General features: G+C 36.3%; 1 protein-coding gene across 1 annotated transcript in view; it reads left to right on the top strand.

Moving 5' to 3' along the window:
* Positions 1-20,926, top strand: part of NECTIN3 (nectin cell adhesion molecule 3) — a 76,660-nt gene that overhangs the window by 31,373 nt on the left and 24,361 nt on the right. The window contains exons 5-6 of the mRNA XM_081088518.1: positions 2,326-2,464; positions 4,816-4,900. Of these exons, the coding sequence (XP_080944644.1) occupies positions 2,326-2,464; positions 4,816-4,900 (224 nt within the window). The remainder of the gene's footprint in view (positions 1-2,325; positions 2,465-4,815; positions 4,901-20,926) is intronic.

Genomic DNA, 20,926 nt, shown 5'->3' with positions numbered 1-20,926 from the left:
GCTGGCTTAGGCCCGCTCCCCAGGGGATCGGGCCTAAGCTGGCAGTCAGACATCCCTCTGACAGCCTGGGAGCCCTCGGGCGATGTCCACTTGCCAGTGGGGAGCAGGCCTAAGCTGCAGTCGGACATCTTTAGTGCTGCTGAGGTGGTGGAAGAGGCTCCCGCCACCACCACTGTGGTGGCAGCCATCAGCCTGGCTTCTGGCTGATCAGAGCTCCCCCTGTGGGAGCACACTGACCACCAAGGGACAGCTCCTGCATTGAGCACCTGCCCCCTGGTGGTCAGTGTGTGTCATAGTGACCAGTTTTCCCAGTTCTGCTGTTAGGGACAATTTGCATATTACCCTTTTATTATATAGACTAGAGCCTGGTGCCTGGATTTGTGCACTGGTGGGGTCCCTCACACTGGTGCATGATCAGGGCCAGGGAGGGACTGTAGGAGGTTTCCAGGGCATGTCCAGCCCATCTTGCCCAGTCCCTGGTGGTCAGTGTGCGTCATAGTGACTGCTTAAATGAACAGACACTTAGCATATTAGGCTTTTATTATATAGGATAATTGTACGTTTTACTATTGTTAGATTATATTCAATGTTTAGAAGGTGATTGAAATGGGTTACTTGGCACTCACTGGTGTAAGATTTTTATTCTAGAATGAAGTTAATAAAGTGACCAATTAAACCCAGAATTTTTTTTAGTTCAGTAAAGAAGTTTTTACAATTGGATAGAAAGCATTTTTTTTTTTTTTTTTAGCAATCTAAAGCACCACATGATACATTTTAATAAAAACAGTTGGAAAATATTTCTAAATATTTATTTATATGGACTACTATGGTAAGTAGGTGAAACATATTTCAAAATTGTTAGTGTTTTAATTCTGGTTAAATTTGCCATATCTGGATCCCAAAAGTAATTTCAAGTATTTAAGAGTATTTGTGGATGTCAGTTTAAAAACTAAGAGCTCTTCATTATCAAGTAGGGGATCCAGAAAGAGCATCTACATTAGATGCTGCAAAAAAACATTCTCTCACAACAAGAACTTAAGGATAGAGGCTTCCATCCTACTCCAACCTCATTTTATTTTATTCTGTATTCTTTACTACTTACGGATTTAATGGTCTTGGGCAGAATGTCTGCATTGATAAAATGTTAAATATCTTTTTAGTTAGATAAAACAAAATATGCATATTGAAGGTACTTTGTAACAAAATTTAATTGTTGGATTTAATGTGGCTAAAATTGTCAAAATAATACACATTAAGAATTGGTGGTTTTGTCACCATAATACTTATATTTGAAAATATATATAGTAATCTTAGTAATTTTTCTTATTTTGGAGTTAATAAAATAGTGTGACTTGATTTTTAGGAATTATGTGAAATTCTAACCGTTATATACTATGTTTTAAAAATCCTAAGTTTGTGGTGAAGGCTGGGGAAGAAAAACTGGTATTCAGAAATGTTAGAGTGTATCTGTAGTGAGGAGACAGGGATGAATTTTCATTTAATGTTGTAATAGAGATACTATCTTAAGTTTACTTTTTATTAAATGTGCATTTATCAAGGGAAATTATAACAGTACTATTTTAATAATATTTGTATTTTTAAAATGTTTAAGTTTTACAATGTGACTTTTTGCCTATTTTAAATAAGTGGGATTTTTTGTTGTTGATGTTTTGCCCCTTCTTGAAGGTTTTTGGTTCCTTTAATAGGATATCTTTATATTTAAATAGAATAAAGATGGTGCCCGGCCAGCGTTGCTCAGTAGATAGAGCGTTGACCTACAGACTGAAGGTCCCAAGTTTGATTCCTGTCAAGGGCACATGCCTAGGTTATGGGCTTGATCCCCAGTAGGGGGCGTGTAGGAGGCAGCTGATCAATGATTCTCATCATTGATGTTTCTATCTTCCTCTCCCTCTCTGAAATCAATAAACATATATTTTTTAAAAAGAATAAAGATAGTAAATGTCTGTATTGTTGGTTAACAATACTGAATTTTTTTGTTTTAGCACCTTTTAAAGTCAGAACTTACAAATTTTCATCCTTTTCTCCTCCAGATAGTCTTTGCCCATAGAGAATAGATGTACTTGTTGAGATGTGACTGGGTTATTTTCATAACTTGAGAAAAGCAAAGCTGGCCTGCTAAGGTGGTATCTTGAGAGCAAGAAGGGTGTTAGTATAATGCTACAAAAGAATCAAGTTTGGGATCCTCTGAGCTTGCTGTTGAATGACATACTTCGATCACATAGCCTTTGCACATTGTAAAATTAGGATACACAAATTTAAGAACTCTAAAATTGTTTGAAAAGCCAAATTTTTATTACTTTGCAGATGTTCCGTTTAAGCCCACCTCTTCCATAGCCATAGCTGGAGCTGTAATTGGAGCTGTCCTTGCCCTTCTCATCATTGCTGTCTTTGTGACTGTGCTGCTGACTCCTCGAAAAAAGAGACCATCCTATCTTGACAAAGTGTAGGTAACTTTTTTGCCTGTTTTCAGCTGTGAATATTTGGTCTGTGTCAGTATTTACCTTTATAGCTACTCATATGGAAAGTGACAGGGATGAAAGTGCATAAAAGTATTGTTAGATCTTTGTGTGATGACCAGGGTTTCATCAGAACGTCTCAAATTACATCTCAGTAAATAAACTGTCAAGGGGCTGCTGGAAACAAGTATATTAGACAGCTTTTTCACCTACACTACATTAGACACCTTTCCATATGGTAACATAATGGCACTCTGTGTTTTCCTGCCTTCTGAATAAAAATGTAGCTCTTAATGAAGTAGTTGATAGACATAAAAAAAAATCTTAGAAGTTTAATTGCTTTTTTAGATTATATATGCCTGTCTTATGTATAGATATGATTTAACTTTCAACTGACAGTAGTTATTAAACACATCTAATTTTAAAACTTTTATCCTTAAAGAATTTTTGTTTTGGTGAATTATAAAATGGGCATTTTTTATTTAAAGGGAAAGCAGTGGTTTCGGCCTAATCATTGAGATAGAATTATAAAGCAGAAGTTGCACTTTGCTGTAGAATTAAAAGACTATGTCTCACCTAGCCTGTGTGGCGCAGTGGTTGAGCATCAACCCATGAACCAAGAGGTCACCAGTTTGATCACCTGGTCAGGTCACATGCCTGGGTTGTGGGCTTGATCCTAGTAGGGGGCTGCAGGAGGCAGCAAATTGATGTTTCTCTCTCGTTGATGTTTCTAACTCTGTCCCTATCCCTTCCTCTCTTTCTAAAATCAATAAAAACACTTATTTAAAATTAAAATACTAATGTTCCAATTCATGTATTTGCATCAACAGCTTTGTTGTTTCATCTGTGAAATGAGAATTACTTGTCCTACTTACCTCACCTGGTTGTGATCAGAGAATAAAATGTTTATAGACTCTGAAGTTCTACACAGATGGCATTATTTCGTGTGTGTTATTACAGTTTTCATATTAGGACATAGGCTGGCTCTCAAAGAATAGATTTCTTATTTTTATAAATGTTTTGCATATGCCTCTAATCTGGCACAGTTATAGCACTGATCTTTTTGTTTTGAAGACACCTGGGAGTTAGTCTCAGCTTTTATCATGATCAAATTAGTGGTATGAACATGAACAACTCACATGACCTCCATGAGCTTCAGTTTTCTCACCTAAATGACCTATGACATCTTGGAGCTATAAATTTGCTGATATTTTTGTTAGATGAAAGGAAGTAATTAATTTAGATAAAAGGACCGTAAAATACTCTTTCAGTGCAATACCTGTAAGATGAGTTTTATAACATTTCAAGTGACGAGGGTGTGGTTAACTTCATCTTAGTTCCCAAATTATCTCAGGATTTTCTATAATTTCAAAAACAAAATTTACTAATAGACTAGTAAATCCATGTAACCATTTTATTATTTGAATTCTGTTCATTTAAAATATGATTTCATGCTCTCATTGAGAAGTTTATCAGACTGCAATTTTAATTACTTTGGCCTCTATAGTTTTCATTCTCTTTATCCTTTAATATAGGTGACATTCTTGTTTGATTTACTGATTATGAGTACTGAAAATTATTTACCTGTGATCTTCAAGAGTATGAGAATATATAAAAATTACCTTCTAAAATGCAGAAAGCTACAAGATATATTGAATTTTATTTATTTAAACAGTGTTTAAAATGCATGATACTATTTTTTTTTTAATAGATTAGGTCATTTTGGCAAAAGAAATGATCTAAGGTCCCCTAAGGTGCCTTTGTTTATTTCAGGTTGCAAGGTTTATAATGGTCTGTAGATTGAAAATATTAATTTGCATTGTGAATATTCTGAGTGGCCATGCTTTTAAAAAATTAGTTTTAGAAGTATTTCCAAATACAATTTAAACTTTTTTCATTATCATTTTAAAATATAGTCTTAAATCACTTTTATGACACTTTAGGGGCAAGTACCTTCCATTACATACATGTTTTACAACCTTTAAAATGTTGGTAGGCATGTAGATGTAAAAATATGCAATGCATAAATAAATGGGCCATGTACTATATTGCTTGCTTAGTAATAATTTGAAGAAATGTTTCTATTTGAGTTGCTTTTAAAATATGCATCTGTTAGATTGTCTTAAGTGTTGAAACCTTTAAAACTAGTTTATTTTCCATCTATGATAGGTTAGTGGAAATATAAGAGCAAATTAAATATATAATGTACAGTGATATATAAATGTTAGAATGAGGAAAATATCCTCAAAAATTAAGAGAACCTTGATTGTTTTCCCCTTCTCTTTTTTTTAATTTTTGCTGAATATGGCAGTCACATTTTTTAACCTTTTTAATGCAGGATTGACCTTCCACCCACACATAAACCACCGCCTGTGTATGAAAAAAGATCCCCCCCTTTGCCTCAAAAAGACCTTCTATATCAGGTAAGTGTTCATGAGTGCACTTAAAATGGAATAAAATAAAAGGTACTAATCAGTATATATCATTTGTTTCAAAATATTATCTAGTCATGGTATATTAAACATTGCACCTGCAATGGATAACAACACTGGGCTTTGGGAATCAGAGACCATTTAGGAATATTGTGATTTTGTCCTCATCTATAAAATTAAGCAGATGAAAAACGTAATTGTTTATTTTTCTCTTCTAGCTGTAAACATTCTATAAAATATTGCTAATTGTAGACTAGTTGCTATCATTCCACCTAGAAGAGTCAGAACTTGAGTTGGAGATGAAATAACTTAATACAATAAAGCTTTTAAGAAAAATTTAGGCTAAACTCATTATCCATCAGCAAGATAATTTATGATTCATGCATTATAATGTCAGATATTTACTGTATGTCTGTTTTAAGTAATGTTGTGATATCAAAATATAAATTACATAGAACTGTTTTCTGGTTACTAAGAAATCAATATGTAAGTGTGTAATTACTATCTAATTAGTTTCATGCCAGGATAGCATGTTATAATAATAAATGTCTTCTAATGTTCTACTTAGTAGACAATGTGTCAACTTCAAACTAATTCCTACTTGAAGGCATTAGCCCTCAGCCCTCAGAACTAGGCCTAGTGACCTAATAAGCCAGGCCATGCTCCCAAATGTTCTGCCCATCAGTGTTTTTCTACCACTGAGAAACCACAGCAAGAAGCAGTTTCTCACTACCCACATTTGCCCTGCTTAACCATTGCTTTTGTGGTAATAGTGCCAAATTCATCCCTGATAATTTTCATTCTAAATATGTTAGTCAGGAGAAGGAGGCCTGATATTGTGAATAGTTCCTTGAATGGGAATATTTCTGTATTGCTGAGATAATGCATGGAGACACGCGTAAGTATGAGGGAAATAAAAAGGAATGTCTTGCATGTTGTCAAAAAGTAATTAAAAAGTACCACCAGCTTGTCAGGATTTTAGATGATAATACTACAAAAGTGAAACTTCATTTAAGAAACAGATACTAACTCATGACATTAAAATGTATTTTACCTTTTTATTATGTTGTATTTTCTTAACATTGTTTATTTAATACTTAAGTATATTCTTGCTATCAAAAAAATCAAATACTACAGAAATCTATAAACTGTGAAAGTCCTCCTTTATTTATCCATCCCCTCATAGCTCATTTCCTTCCTCAGAGATCACCATTGTGATCTCAGACTTTTTCCACAAATTTACTTTCATGCATCTATCATTTACATTTAAATCTACAAATATTCTTAAAAAAACATAAATGTAGTCATACAATACATATTATTCTAGAAATTGTTTTTCCCACTCTGTTACAGACCAATGTTTTTCAGAGTGGCCAATGTTACCATGTATCAGAATCCTTTGGGTTATTAAAAATGAAGATTTTTTAACACAATTTCAGGCTTACTAAATCAGAATCTCTGGGCTGGAGGCAGTGCACATTTTACCCAGCACATCAGGTGAATTTTAAATGCACATTCAAGCTTGAGATATATTGCTGTCTCTGTATCCATTTTAATGGCTGAAGTAGTATTCCATCATGTTGACATACCAAAAATTACCTATCTATTTTCCTAGGTTGTTTCCAATATTTTTCCATAACTATAATTGTTGCAGTAAGGATGCTTCTATATACTTTATAGTACACGTGTTCATAAAATATATGCAAAGAAATAGAGTTGCTGTGATTTTTTAACATGTAAATAGGTGCCACAGTGCTGGCCAAACTAGCTATATCAATTTATATTCCCACTAGAGGCCTGGTATACGAATTCATACACGGGTGGGGTTCCTAGACCTGGCTGGTTATCAGGGTTGATTGGGGCCAGGATTGGGACTGGGCTGATCAGGGCCTGCCAGCCGAGGGGAGGGACCACAGGAGGTTGGCCAGCCAGCGGGAGGGACCATGGGAGGTTGGCCAGCTGGCCAGGAGGAGGGACTGGCCAGGGGGAGGAACCGCGGGAGGTTGGCCAGCTGTGGGAGGTTGGCTGTGGGAGTGCACTGACCACCAGAGGGCATCTCCTACATTGAGCATCTACCCCCTGGTGATGAGTGCTTGTCATAGTGACTGGTTGACTGATTCTTCCAGTCGTTCGGTCGTAAAGGTCACTTAGGCTTTTATATATATAGATAAATAGTGCAGTAGTCCCCCTTATTCATGGTTTCTGTTACCCAGGGTAAGCACATTCTAAAAATATTTAATGGAAAATTCCAGTAATAAACAATTCATAAGTTTTAAATAGTGTGTCTTTCTGAGTATGGTGATGAAATCTCATCTTGCCTCCGCTTCACCTGGGACATGAGTTATTTCTTTGTCCAGTGTATCAACTCTGTATAAGGTACTCGTCCATTAGTCACTTATTGTACTTAATAATTACAATATATTATTATAGTTATTTTATTATTAGTTACTGTTGTTAATATCTTACTGTTCCTAATTTATAAAGTAAGCTTTATCATAGATATGTGTGTATAGGAAAAATATGTAGTATGTATAGGTTGTGGTACTATCCGTGGTTTCAGGCATCCACTTGATATGGGGGTCTTTAAACATATCCCCCATGGAAAAGGGGTGATTATGTATCTTACAACACATTTCCTTCTCTAATAGTATCCCCCATGATAAGGGGGAAAATGGGTTTTATATATACTAAAATCCGTTTCCCTCTCTAATACTGTTTAGTAGAACTTTTTTGTTTGCCAGTTTGATAAAATTGAAAAAATAGCTCATTCAAAAGCTGTGTAGAATACTTGACAAAGTTTTATAATTGATTGCCTATTTATTGTTCTGTAACCATACCTGCGCACGAATTTCGTGGGCCAGGCCTCTAGTCTGTATTTTTATGTTTTTTTATTTTTTTATTAAATCTTTATTGTTCAGATTATTACATTTGTTCCTCTTTTTATCCCCCCCCCCATAACTCCCCTCCTTCCAGTTCCCACCCCACCCTCCACCCTCACTCCCCACCCACTGTCCTCATCCATAGGTGCACGATTTTTGTCCAGTCTCTTCCCTCATCTCCCACACCCCTTTCCCCCCCCAAGAATAGTCAGTCCATTCCCTTTCTATGTCCCTGATTCTATTATAATCACCAGTTCATTCTGTTCATCAGATTATTTATTCACTTGATTCTTAGATTCACTTGTTGATAGATGCATATTTGTTGTTCATAATTTGTATCTTTACCTTTTTCTTCCTCTTCCTCTTCTTAAAGGATACCTTTCAGCATTTCATATAATCCTGGTTTGGTGGTGATGAACTCCGTTAGCTTTTCCTTATCTGTGAAGTTCTTTATCTGACCTTCAATTCTGAATGATAGCTTTGCTGGATAAAGTAATCTTGGTTGTAGGTTCTTGGTATTCATCACTTTGAATATTTCTTGCCACTCCCTTCTGGCCTGCAAAGTTTCTGTTGAGAAATCAGCTGACAGTCGTATGGGTATTCCCTTTTAGGTAACTGAGTTTCTTTCTCTTGCTCTTTTTAAGATTCTCTCTTTATCTTTTGCTGTTGGCATTTTAATTATGATGTGTCTTGGTGTTGTCCTCTTTGGATTCCTTTTGTTTGGGGTTCTCCGCGCTTCTTGGACCTGTAAGTCCATTTCTTTCACCAGGTCGGGGAAGTTTTCTGTCATTATTTCTTCAAATAGGTTTTCAATATCTTGCTCTCTCTCATCTTCTGGCACCCCTATAATTCTGATGTTGGTACGCTTGAAGCTGTCCCAGAGGCTCCTTACACTATCTTCGTATTTTCGGATTCTTTTTTCATTTTGCTTTTCCGGTTGGGTGTTTTTTGCTTCCTCGCATTTCAAATCATTGACTTGATTCTTGCGCTCCTCTGGTCTGCTGTTGGGAGTCTGTATAATATTCGTTATTTCAGTCCGTGTATGCTTAATTTCTAGTTGGTTCCCCATCATAACATCGAGGGTCTCATTAGTTTTCTTGTAGATCTCATTAAGTTTATCGGCGGCTTCTAAACAGTTCTTGAGAGACCTTAAAAGTGTGGTTCTGAACTCTATATCTTCCATTGACAATTTTGTCCTGTTTCTTTGTCTCCGCATTTTGTTATGCTTCCTTGGTGCACCCCCTAGTGGTCTTTGTGCGCAATCTTATAGCTAAACCTTGATTGTTGTAGCTAATGCCAGGGAGGGTTTGACCTCCAGGCCAAGTGGCTATGAGAATCAGCTGTGTCTGCAGTGAGAGAACTTCTGTCCTCTAGGGAGGTGCTAATCTAGCCTTTGCCTGAGGCTATCCGGCAAATGCCTCTGTGCAGGGCTTGGGCGGGGCGGGTCTCACAGGATCAACAGGGTGGGCCGGAGAGAGCAGTTATGGCAGCTCTCAGTCCTGTCCCAGGGGCTCTGCCTCTCTGAGTCCCAGCACCCGCTGCACACCTCGGAGAGAAAGCTGCACTCGCTCTGACTGAAGCCAGACAGTCCCGCTTCTCCTGGGTCCCTAAAGACTCGCCCGTATCTGGAGCTCAGAGTCTGCGACTCCCTCCCGATTGAAAACGCCAACCGCGCCCTCCGCCGCCAGCCTGCTCCGCGCACTCCGCACCTCAGAATTTGACTTCAGCACTGTGCCTCCTCTGAGTGTCCGTATGCGTTTCTCTTTCCTCCTAGTTGTAGGACTTCCACTCAGCCAGCGTTCCTGTGGTTCTGGGTGATGTCCCTTCCGTTTTTTGGTTTCACTTTTGAAGTAGTTGTTCAAAGCAGCAAACTCCGGCGTTAACCTATGCCGCCATCTTGGTTCTCCTAGTCTGTATTTTTAAAAGCCAAGCGACCTGAACGTTAGAACAACCAGAACAACTGGTTGCTATGATACGCACTGCGGCCAACCAACCGGCCTGCAGCCCCTCCACCCGACCCTTGATCAGCACCCCACCGCCAGCCTGCCCCTTCCCCCAGCCAGCCCTGCCCCCGATCACTCCCCCACCCCGATCAGGGTCGGGGCCGGCCAGCAAACCTCCCACATCCCCTCCCCACACTGTCCTAGCCCAATCGTCTCCCATCACAGCAGACTGGCAGGACCCCACCCATGCACAAATTAGTGTAGTGGGCCTCCAGCATTCTTATAAATGAGAAAGTAAACCTCCTCTATAAGATTATTTATAGAGATTAATAAATTACCAAATGTTACACCCTAGAAAATTACCTGAAATCTAGTGAACTCTATATATTTGATGTTATTATTATTGTTAAAATATATAATTCCCAATAAAAATATTGAAGAGAGCAAGCAGTGAAATTATTATATATATATAGTAGAATAATAAAACTAATACTACTTTGACTAATATAAACTCAGCCTCTACTTCTTTTGTAAGTTATTTATACTTTTATTATAAGCTTAGTAATGCTTGAAATGAAATAAAAATGTATGGAGTTATATTTTTTTATTCATAGTTCTGTTTTGTTTTGTTTTTTCACTGTCATTCATTTATCAAACAAACATTTCCTGAATGCTTAATATGTTCCAGTACTGGGAATGCTTAGTTAATTAAGCAAATAAAAAAGTTAATGTCTTTATGGACCTCACATATTTAGTGACAAATAAATGCCTACTATGAAATCTTTTTTAAAAATAATTTTATAGAAGTAGTAGTTGGCATACAACAAACTATACATATTTAAAGTGTGAGTTTGATACATTTTACGTATTATTCATAAGCACATACATAGATACATGCATACATAACAAACTGACCCAGGAAACATCAGCATAAAAAAGATAACGCAGAGATCCATCATTTTCATAAGTTTCATTGCACCTCTTTGTAATCTTTGCTCTCCTTCCACATCCCTAGGGAAACAAACACTGATCTGCTTTCTGTCTACATGTATTAGTTTACAAGTTCTTGAATTTTATATAATAGGATCATACAGTTACATTCTCTTTTTTGGTCTTGCCACATAATGATTTTGGGATTCCTTCATGTTGTGTTGATCAATAGTTATTTCTTCTAGATATGTGTACTTTGTAAATATACTAAATTTTGAAATTCATTTACTAGTGGATGGATATTTGAATAGTTTCCAGTTTTGGGCTATTACAAAACAATGCTGCTATGAGCACTTACATATGTCTTTGTGCAAATACTAGAGGCCCAGTGCACGAATTCATGCACCAGTGGTGCCCCTTGGCCTGGCCTGTGGGATTAGGCCAAAACTGGCTCTCTGACACCCTCCGAGGGGTCCCAGATTGCAAGAGGGTGCAGGCCAGGCTGAGGGACCCCACTGGTGCATGATCAGGGCTGGGGAGGAACATGGGAGGTTAGCCATCCAGGGAGAAACCATGGGAGGGCTCCAGAGTGTGTCTGACCTATCTTGCTCAGTCCTGACCCGCTGGACCCCAGCAGCAAGCTAACCTACCAGTCGGAGTATCTGCCACCAGTGGTCAGTGCACATCATAGCGAGCAGCTGAGCGGCCTTAGCATATCATTAGTACATTATGCTTTGATTGGTTGAACGGCTGACCGGACACTTAGCATATTAGACTTTTATTATATAGGATATGCCTTCATTTCTTTTGGGTAAACACTTAGCTATGAAATGACTGGGTCATATGGTAAAGGTAACTTAAAATGTATTTAAAGAAAATGCTAAAATGTCATCCTAAGTGTTTTTTTCCATTTATGTTCCCACCAGGCTTGCATGTGTTGGTCTATACCAGCCGTGGGCAAACTATGGCCCGCGGGCCGGATCCGGCCCATTTGAAATGAATAAAACTAAAAAAAAAAAAAGACCGTACCCTTTTATGTAATGATGTTTACTTTGAATTTATATTAGTTCACACAAACACTCCATCCATGCTTTTGTTCCGGCCCTCTGGTCCAGTTTAAGAACCCATTGTGGCCCTCAAGTCAAAAAGTTTGCCCACCCCTGGTCTATACTCTAACTACCACTTTCTATGATCAGACTTTTTAAACTTTAGACATTCTAATAGATGTATGTTTGTACTTCATTATGATTTTAATTTGTATTTTTAATTTTTTTTTTTTTAGTTACTAATATGTAGAACTTTTTTCATTTGCTGATTTATGATTCATTTATCTTTTTTGGTGAAGATACTGTCTAACTATTTACTTCTCTTTCTTTTTTTAATTTTTTAGTTTTGAGATTTCTTTATGTATTTGTGTCTCCCCCTCCCCCCAATTTATATTTTGAAACCCTAATCCCTAATGTGAAGGTATTTAGAGATGGAGCCTTTGTTAGATAATTAGGTCACGAGGCTGGAGCCCTCATGATGGGATTCGTGCCCTCTTAAGAAGAGTCAGGAAAGAGCTCCTTTCTCCCCCTGCTCTCTGCCATCTCTATTATAAAAACCCCTTGGTTGGGACACCGTCACAGCAGAACGACCAAAGACTGGTCACCAGCAGGCCATGTGCGCGGGTGGGCAAGGCCGCGTGATTTCGCATGCTGAGCTTCTAGTGTAAAGATATAAGAAGACAGCTGTCTATAAACCAGGAAGAGGGCCCTCACCAAGAGCCAAAATCTTAGACAAATATGAGGCTTGTACTTCCTAGCCTCCAGAACTGTGAGAAATAAATTTGTTCTTTAAGCCACCCAGTCCATGGCAATTTGTTATAGCAGCCCTAGCAGTAAAGACATTTTGGATACAGGTCCTTTATCAGATATACTAGAGGCCCAGCACGCGAAATGGCGTGAGACCTAGACCTGCCGCACTGGCGGGACCCCAGACCTGCCCTGCGTGAGCAGCAGGACCCCAGACCCACCCTGTGTGGGCTGCGGGCCCGCCTCCACTGTGCCAGCCCCGCCAGCCCCATGTGAGCCCCAACAGCCCCACGCGAGCCCAGCCTGCCCTGGGCAAGCCACAAGTCCCGGCCCGTGAGAGGTGCTCCATGCACCGCCTGGTGACCAGTTGTTTGGTCGTTCTGCCGTTACAGCGTCACAACCACAGAACTTTTATGATATAGATGATTTGGAAATATTTTTCCATTCTCTTGTCATTCTTTTAATAGTGATTTTTGAAGGACAGAAGTTCTTAATTTTGATGAAGTACAATTTATATGATGAAAATGTAATGCTACGCTTTCTTTCTGGAATGGGGAACTAGTACTTTTTTTGTTAGTTGCTATTAATACAGTTGCTATTAATAGTTGTTTTTATAATACATCATTTCATTTTTCCTGTGTAAATTTTATAAAGAAGGAGATTTAGTGAATTCAAAGACAGTAGTGGTTTAAATTGGCTACTAAAGTTCCTTCAGTTTCTGTATGCTTAGGAGATAGAAACAGTATGAGTAATTCTCATCTCACTTGAAAAATGGGAATTATTAGAAAAACTTGACCTCTAATAGTGTTTTGTAACCTGTGGCACTAAAGTAGCCAGTATCTCTTTATATGTTCTATTTATCTCTGTATAGCCATAGTAATTAGCATAGAGAAGAAGCTTAATAAAAAATTTAAAATAGGACATAAATGAGTTATAGGAAGGACAATTATTTTAGAGTCTTGTTAACTCTTATCTTCTGTAGAATCAAATGTGATCTAACAATCTTGTTATAATTAAGAAGATTGAGATCCAATGAATTTGACTTGCTGAAAATTGTAAAAATATTCAAAGTTTATTTTAGACTTACTGTAAATATATAAGTCAATATAAATATATATTGATCAATATATGTAAATTGATCAATATAAATAAATCAATATAAAACAATAGTCTTGGGAAGCTGTAGTGGTAATTTCTAGACAACAAAGCTTCCAAGTTGTATTGCATCTCAGTGTTTTTAATGGTATCAACAGCATCAGTGAATTAATCGTGGGATTTTTAGAAAGGACTTGAAATCCTTTGACCTCAATTCTCATTGCTACCTATTTCTGATTTGTGGCTGAACTGTCTGAGTAGGGAAGTTAGGACTGTCTTAAGAAAGGAAAACAAAAGTATGAAACCAAGTTATGCAATAGTTCCTTCACAGCTATTTCTCAAACTGATTGAATTACTTTATGGAGATTAAATGATCTAAAATAGCTAGCTTCATTCTAGTCCCCAATAAAAGAAAGTAGATGATTGAAATAAAAGAATTAAATGTTGGCTTTTTAAGATGTTCTGAGCATTCACACCCTTTTGTAAGACTTTATTATAATTCTTCCTGGTTCGATCTATGCTAAAACATCCCATCTTCTTTCTTTGCTTTGAATCCTTAGCACTGTTATGATAACTGATTCACTATAAAAATTACATACTACTTGTACTTATACATGTGCGCTTGTGGTTCTCCTGTTTTTCAGTTTTCTTGATTATACGCTCTTTAGAAGTGGAAACCATGACTACGATTGCCTTTGTAACCTTTCTTGATATTTAGTAAGCTGCTCTGCACATAGGCTATTCAGAAATTGCTGTTGAGATTCAGTTACAGTAAAATTATTTATAAAATCACAGTTTCTCAAGCTTGTTGAGGGTAATTGCAGGAATTGGTGGTGAACAGGGAAGACATCGGACAGTGTCACCTCCTCCTTCTGCATGTGTAACATTTAGGAAATTTATTTTAAACAATTTGGAAAGTGTATTGCCAGTCCATCGTTGTCTTTGAACAAGATGATGTAATAAAGTGCCAACCTATAATATCATTTCCAAAGAATTATCACTATCAACTCATAATAACTGGAAACAGACCTCAATTCTTTTAACATTACCGCCAAAATACTGTAAAGCATCTCATAAGCCATGTTAAAGGTGAAACATTAACTCAGATGTAAAGCTAAACTTTGGGGAAGAAAACTGTTTTAATGGCTCAACGCTATTTGGGAATTCATGCAGTAAGATATTATTATAACCATTAATTTACTTAAATTATGTTTTTTGCCTTGATTTTTAAAGAATTAAATTCAGACTATTCATACTTGAGATGCAATCAGAACATTAAATCTTGAGTGGTTTATTTGAGACCTGTGTTAAGTTCACACTGCCATCAGGGAAGTAGAAGTCTTAATTATAGGTGACTCTTGATTGACTTATGAGTAAGTAGAAGTAGAAGAACTATTGAAGTTTAATACAGTCAGCTAAGTACAATGAAATTTCCTCCCAAATTTATGAGGATCTAATAGTTTTCTTTGTTTAAAAGAACTCATGATTTTCTGTTCAGGGAGTGATTCATTTTAAGTACAGAGAAGTCTGGACAGAGAGCTGAGTTATTGTAAATTTTCAGAACAAAGCAACTAAAGTGTTTTCAGAGAATGGATTTTTTCATTATTTGTACATCGTTTCACACAGACATTATCAACCTAATTTAACTCTAAATTTGGCTACTTATTCTTGATTTTAGTCCTGGCAGATTGTTTGAATATGTGTTCTTTGGGTTTTTTGTTTTTTTTTTCAAGTTCTTTTGACATGTTAAAAACAAAATAAAATAAATGATAAAGGCCACATATGGACTTCTGAGAGAAAGATGTAAATGCTATATTATTTAAGATAAATGTTACCCATACATCTAAACTTAGAGAATTCATTCATTCATTTAGTGAATTATAGTGATTTATTTTTAAACTCCTTTAAAGTTAATTCAATATGGAGTCCTTGGTCAAATTGAACTGAGCTAAAAGGAGAGTTGCTTTGGGTATCTACCTTCATGTTGTAATGTGTGTAATGCCAATGAGGCCTCATGTCTGCCACACTGCCTCACATCAGAGAATAATAGATTCATAGAGACTTACAATAGAGTTTAATAGAGATAACATTTAGTAATATTTTTTACTATCACCTGTTAACATGATGGGGAGGCTATCTCAGGCTGTTGATTATCAGAATCCTCCTTGTGTGTTGGTATAGCAGTCTTATATTTATAATTTCAAGGTTGGTCCTGATTTCACTTAGTTGTACCCTAGTGTCAGTATGCATATAAGTGCACTTACCCCTAATTTTGAGACTGCTGTTTCTCTAAGAGACATCCCTAGCCCTCACTCTTACCCCATGCCTTTTCTCAATTCTGATCATTCCAATTCAAAGTACCTTCTTCCCATAATTATATGACTCCTATATCTTAACCTCTAAAAAAATTTCCTAAGCTAATTGGAATATCGAATTTAGAATATAATGTACCAATGTGAACTATAGGTAAAGTATTTGTTATGTAGTCAGTTTCCAAAGTGTAATTGGAAATCGTGATCTTATTTGGAGTGCAGCCTGGGTTCTAATATTGTGATGTGCTGTGTATAATAGTATATCATATATTTAATATTTTACTGTAATTCTCTTTCATGTAGTGATGGAGTGCTTAGAAAAGAGTGTAATATATATTTAGGAAGAGCTAGAAAATGGGTAATTGATCACTTCATTTAAAACAAAGTTCATTTAATGACAGATTTACTGAATACTTAATACACTTTCGGTTATTTTAGAATCTATTTCAGATGTCTTAAATGAAATTAAATTAGAATACATTTTCATTAAAATAAAATTTTATGTATTTTATGTTTGAAACCTCTTAAATATGAGGAAAGCATGTTTGAATGAATTAATTTAAATGTTTCTGAAGGGTTTATTGGCTTAACAAAACAACAATAAAGCAGAGGCCATAATTTTTTGAATGCTACAAGTTAGAAATCAGCTAGAAATACTCAGTTAATTTCAAGATGCTTATTGGTTTAGAAGTCTTTAAACTGCCAAAAATTAAATTTTAAAAAAATCAGTATATAAAAAACAAAACAAAAAAAGGTTTGTTATCCTTGGATGAATTAACCTTAGTCATTTGAGCTAGAGCCACAAAATTATTTCATTTTCTTACGTGAGTATGGGAATCTTTCTCCCTGTCTGCCCTTGGCAACTTGTCAGATGAGTTTCCATAGTTACCAAACTACCATAGGACAAATGTTCTGTTCCTAGGATAAGTAAGAGTAGACACAGTTCCCACTCTCTTTCCCCTAAGACATGTTTTCACCACCGGTTAAGTTTGGTTGTGGCAGGATCCCATATTTATTTTGTTGATTCTTTGACACATATTCTCAAACCAAGATGTTCGTCTCCTCAGTTCTATATACAGCAATCTCCCTTGGTTTGCTTTACTGAACTATGCGTAATTAGGAACGTGTGCTAGGCAAGTAGTTGGCTCAATGTTTTATATTTAATATGTTGCTTGCTATTTGGGACTCGGATTCTGAGAAGAAATAAGCCCCAAAGTGCTATATATGTTTCCTTGGGCTTGTAAATTAAAACGTTGATCATATAATTCAGATTAAAAAGCATTTTGTCATTGATGCATTCATTAAACCCACTTTTTGGAGGGAACAATGTATATGGAATGGTACTTCAGTTTGAATCATGATGCTACCTAATAAATATTTTTCAGAAATCAGTAGGCCTGTGGAAATCATTGCTGTACATATTTACAAAGATGTCACAATTCACATTCCTTACCTTTGTGTGGTGACGAATACCAATCACATGTGTAACACATTCAGGATCATCCCTTACAATGAACTCTTTTAGGCCTACTAGTTTTTCAGGAGACCCAGCTAGAGTTCATTTTAGCCCTCCTGTGATGACATGGCTGCTTATCCATGATGATTTCCTGTTGTTCCACTGATTTGGAAAGTATTCTTTTTCTTTGTAGTTTTAGAAAACAGAGCCAGGACTAGAAAGTGAAGGTCATAGGAACATAGATTTGAATACTCAATAGAAAAAAGATGTTTCCTTAGGTTTCACATATAAGTGAGATCATGTGATACTTGTCTTTCTCTGACTGGCTTATTTCACTTAGCATAATACTCTCCAGGTCCAAAGTAAACTGAGGAACAAAATATTGAAGCATTCAACAGAGTGATGTATTTCAGAGGGAAGTGGGGTGGGGCGCGCGAAGAGATTAACCAAAGAATTTATATGCATAACCTATGGACAGACAATAGTGCAGTGAAAGCAGAAGGAGAGGGTGGGAGCAGGGTAGAGGGAGTCAATGGGGGAAAAAAGAGGGGGATCTGTTATACTTTCAACTATAAAGATAAGTTAAAAAATAAAAACATTTATTTTCATTTAAAGGATGTTTCCAATAATTAGATCTGTCTGATAATGAGGCTGATACATCAAGAAGTAATACATAGTTCCTAATGGCCTTGTTTAAAGGACTCCGCCACCTTTGTTGTATGTTACAGGAATCATTTCTGCAGTTGGAGTAATGTTGAATTTGAAGGCCCCTTCTCATCCTGTCTCTTGAGTCTTTTTCTCCTAAGAAAATAATATGGGTGGTAGAGTGCAAAATAACGTTGGTGTTACTTAGGAGCCAGTGTTCTCTATAGATATCTTAATGTGAACTCTAAGTGTAATATTTACAGAAAGCATGTATTTTAGAGGTAATTGATTCTATACATAGTTTAATTAAGTTTCATTTCAAGATCTATTGCCCTTTACAGATATTATTGTCTTTATAAAAAGCAAAAATTACTTCAAATTTTTTTACTGTTTTTTGAAGAAAAATATTATACATTTTTTATGTTGGTTTACAATTATGACTGTTTTCTCACATAAATACTAAAACTTGAACTACACTTTGAATGATATCCTTGCAGTAGCTTTAACTAGGCACTACAGTGCCTATTAGATGAGATATAAACTTGCTAACCAGAATATTTCATGCACATAAGTAACTTTGGAAGAATAAGGAATTGTTAAAGGTCTTTAAAAGGAAATACTCAACTTTTTCATGATTCCTGTTTTAAATGCATTGATACTTTACAGAAGATAATAATCTCCATTTCAAATGTTTGGTGGGCAGTAATTATTTAGGCCATCATTCCTATTTATTAAAAGAAATGCCATGTAAATGTATTTGTTTGAAACATTTTAAATGCCTTATTACTGATGTGTGTGTTCCCATGGTAGCTTTACTTTTAAGCAGAACCTAAGAAATTACAGGCTATATTCAAGAAAGGGTAGCCTGGCCTGGTGTGGCTCAGTGGTTTAGTGGCGACCCAAGAACCAAGAGGTTGCTGGTTCTATTCCAGGTCAGGGCACGTGCCGGATTGTGGGCTTTCTCCTTGGTGGAGACGCCGGCGTGCAGGAGACAGTCAATCAGTGATTCCCTCTCATCATTGATATTTCTTTTTTTAAAAATTCTTTATTGTTTAATCATCCTTGATGTTTCTATCTCTCTCTCTCTTTCTCCCTTCATCTCTGAAATCAATTAAAATATATTAAAATAAAAAGAAAGGGCAATTTACAAAGTTGAAAATTTTCACATCTTGCTAAGATGTGAACTACATATAAAACTGGAAACCATGTGTGCCTGTGCATACACACACACCAAACAAATTAATTGTACTATAACACAAAATGAGATATAAAAAATAATAAATTTAACTTGGTTAAGTTAAAAGTTCTTATTAAAATGCAAATTATAATATAATCTCATAGCTGTTTGAGCTATGAAAGATACCATTAAGAGAACAAAGGCAAACAACAGACTGGGAGAAAATACTTACAACACATAAATCAGACAAAGGAATTGTATTTAGATACAACTCAGATACAATAACAGGAAGACAGCAACCCAATTTTTAAACAGTGAACAGAATTTTTAAAAATATATATTTTTATTGATTTCAGAGAGGAAAGGATTCAGAGAAGCATCAATGATGAGAGAGAATATCAATCAGCCACCTCCTGCATGCCCCACATTGGGGATAGAGTGTGCAACCTGGGTATGTGCCCTGATCAGGAATTGAACCATGACCTCCAGGTTCATATGTTGACATTAAATCACTGAGCCATGCCAGCTCAGTGGGCAGAAATATTTTATTTATAAACTTTTCATTAAGGAAGATATGCTATTGGCTAATTAGCACATGAAAAGATGCTCAAAGGAAAATGATACTCAGCATCATTAGTCCTGAAGTAAATACAAATTAAACCACAATAAAATGCTACTACACACCCATTAGGTTGACTAAGATTAAAAAAGACTTGCCTGGCCAGTTTGGCTCACTGGATAGAGCTTCGGCTTGGGGACTGAAGAATCCCGGGTTCGATTCCAGTCAAGGGCATGTACCTTGGTTGCAGACACATCCCCAGTAGGGGGTGTGCAGGAGTCAGCTGATCGATGATTCTCTCTCATCAATGTTTCTAACTCTCTATCCCTCTCACTTCCTCTATGTAAAAAATCAATAAAATATATTTTTTAAAAAAGATTAAAAAAGACTGACTTACTAAGTGTTGTTATTATAATTAATAATAACTTCAATTTACCTTGTATAAGTCTACTTTTGTATTTAGTTTCTATGAAAGCAGTTTGTACTAGGTTAGGTTTAGTTATTATTTTCTGTCATTCTGTTTCAAAATACTATATGTAATTAGAAGTAGAAGCATCAAAATTATTTTCAGAGAGTAATCTCTCACCCTCATGCCCATTACGATTTTAAAGTTCTCTACAACTGAGTAATCCTGTTCTGGATGGTAGTTTTTTCCATAATGAACTAACTGCCCATGATCCATCATACTTAATTTTTTAAAAGGAGGAATGTGAATAGTTGTTAGGGCATCATATGGCAAATCTGAGTCATTGCTCTGCAGCTGAAACACCATTTGAGGTTCCACAGCTCCTCCTCCCACTCAAGGCAAAATTTTCTTCAGTATTCCAAGAAGGTAGTCATCCGGTGTCAAATTAAAACACTTGCATAAACAACTTAACTACCTCACAATGCAGTATATTTCATTTTTGGTAGCCAAAATGGCTAGAAAATCAGAAATCTAAACTATCAACTTAATTAGTCCTGATTCTGATTTCTAAAATTCTTTTAAGTCATTTAAACTGCAATTATCAAGCACATGTGTGTGTTTTTTTTAATCTAGATGCTTTTCCGACAGACCTTTTTGACTTTGATTTTATGTAGTTTTATTTTAATGTGACTAGGACAAAATTATTTTGAATTGAAATGATGGGGTGACCTATTACCATCATGAACTTGGATGCCCAAATCTCCCCTGGTTTGGGAATTTCTTAGTCATTAGTTCTTTACGTAAGCATTCTGCCCCTCTCTC

This window comes from Myotis nattereri (genome assembly GCF_964212035.1).
Source record: "Myotis nattereri genome assembly, chromosome: 3".
Taxonomy (NCBI): Eukaryota; Metazoa; Chordata; class Mammalia; order Chiroptera; family Vespertilionidae; genus Myotis; species Myotis nattereri.
The sequence above is the reverse complement of the archived record's forward strand: the minus strand, read 5'-3'. Positions and strand labels throughout refer to the sequence as shown.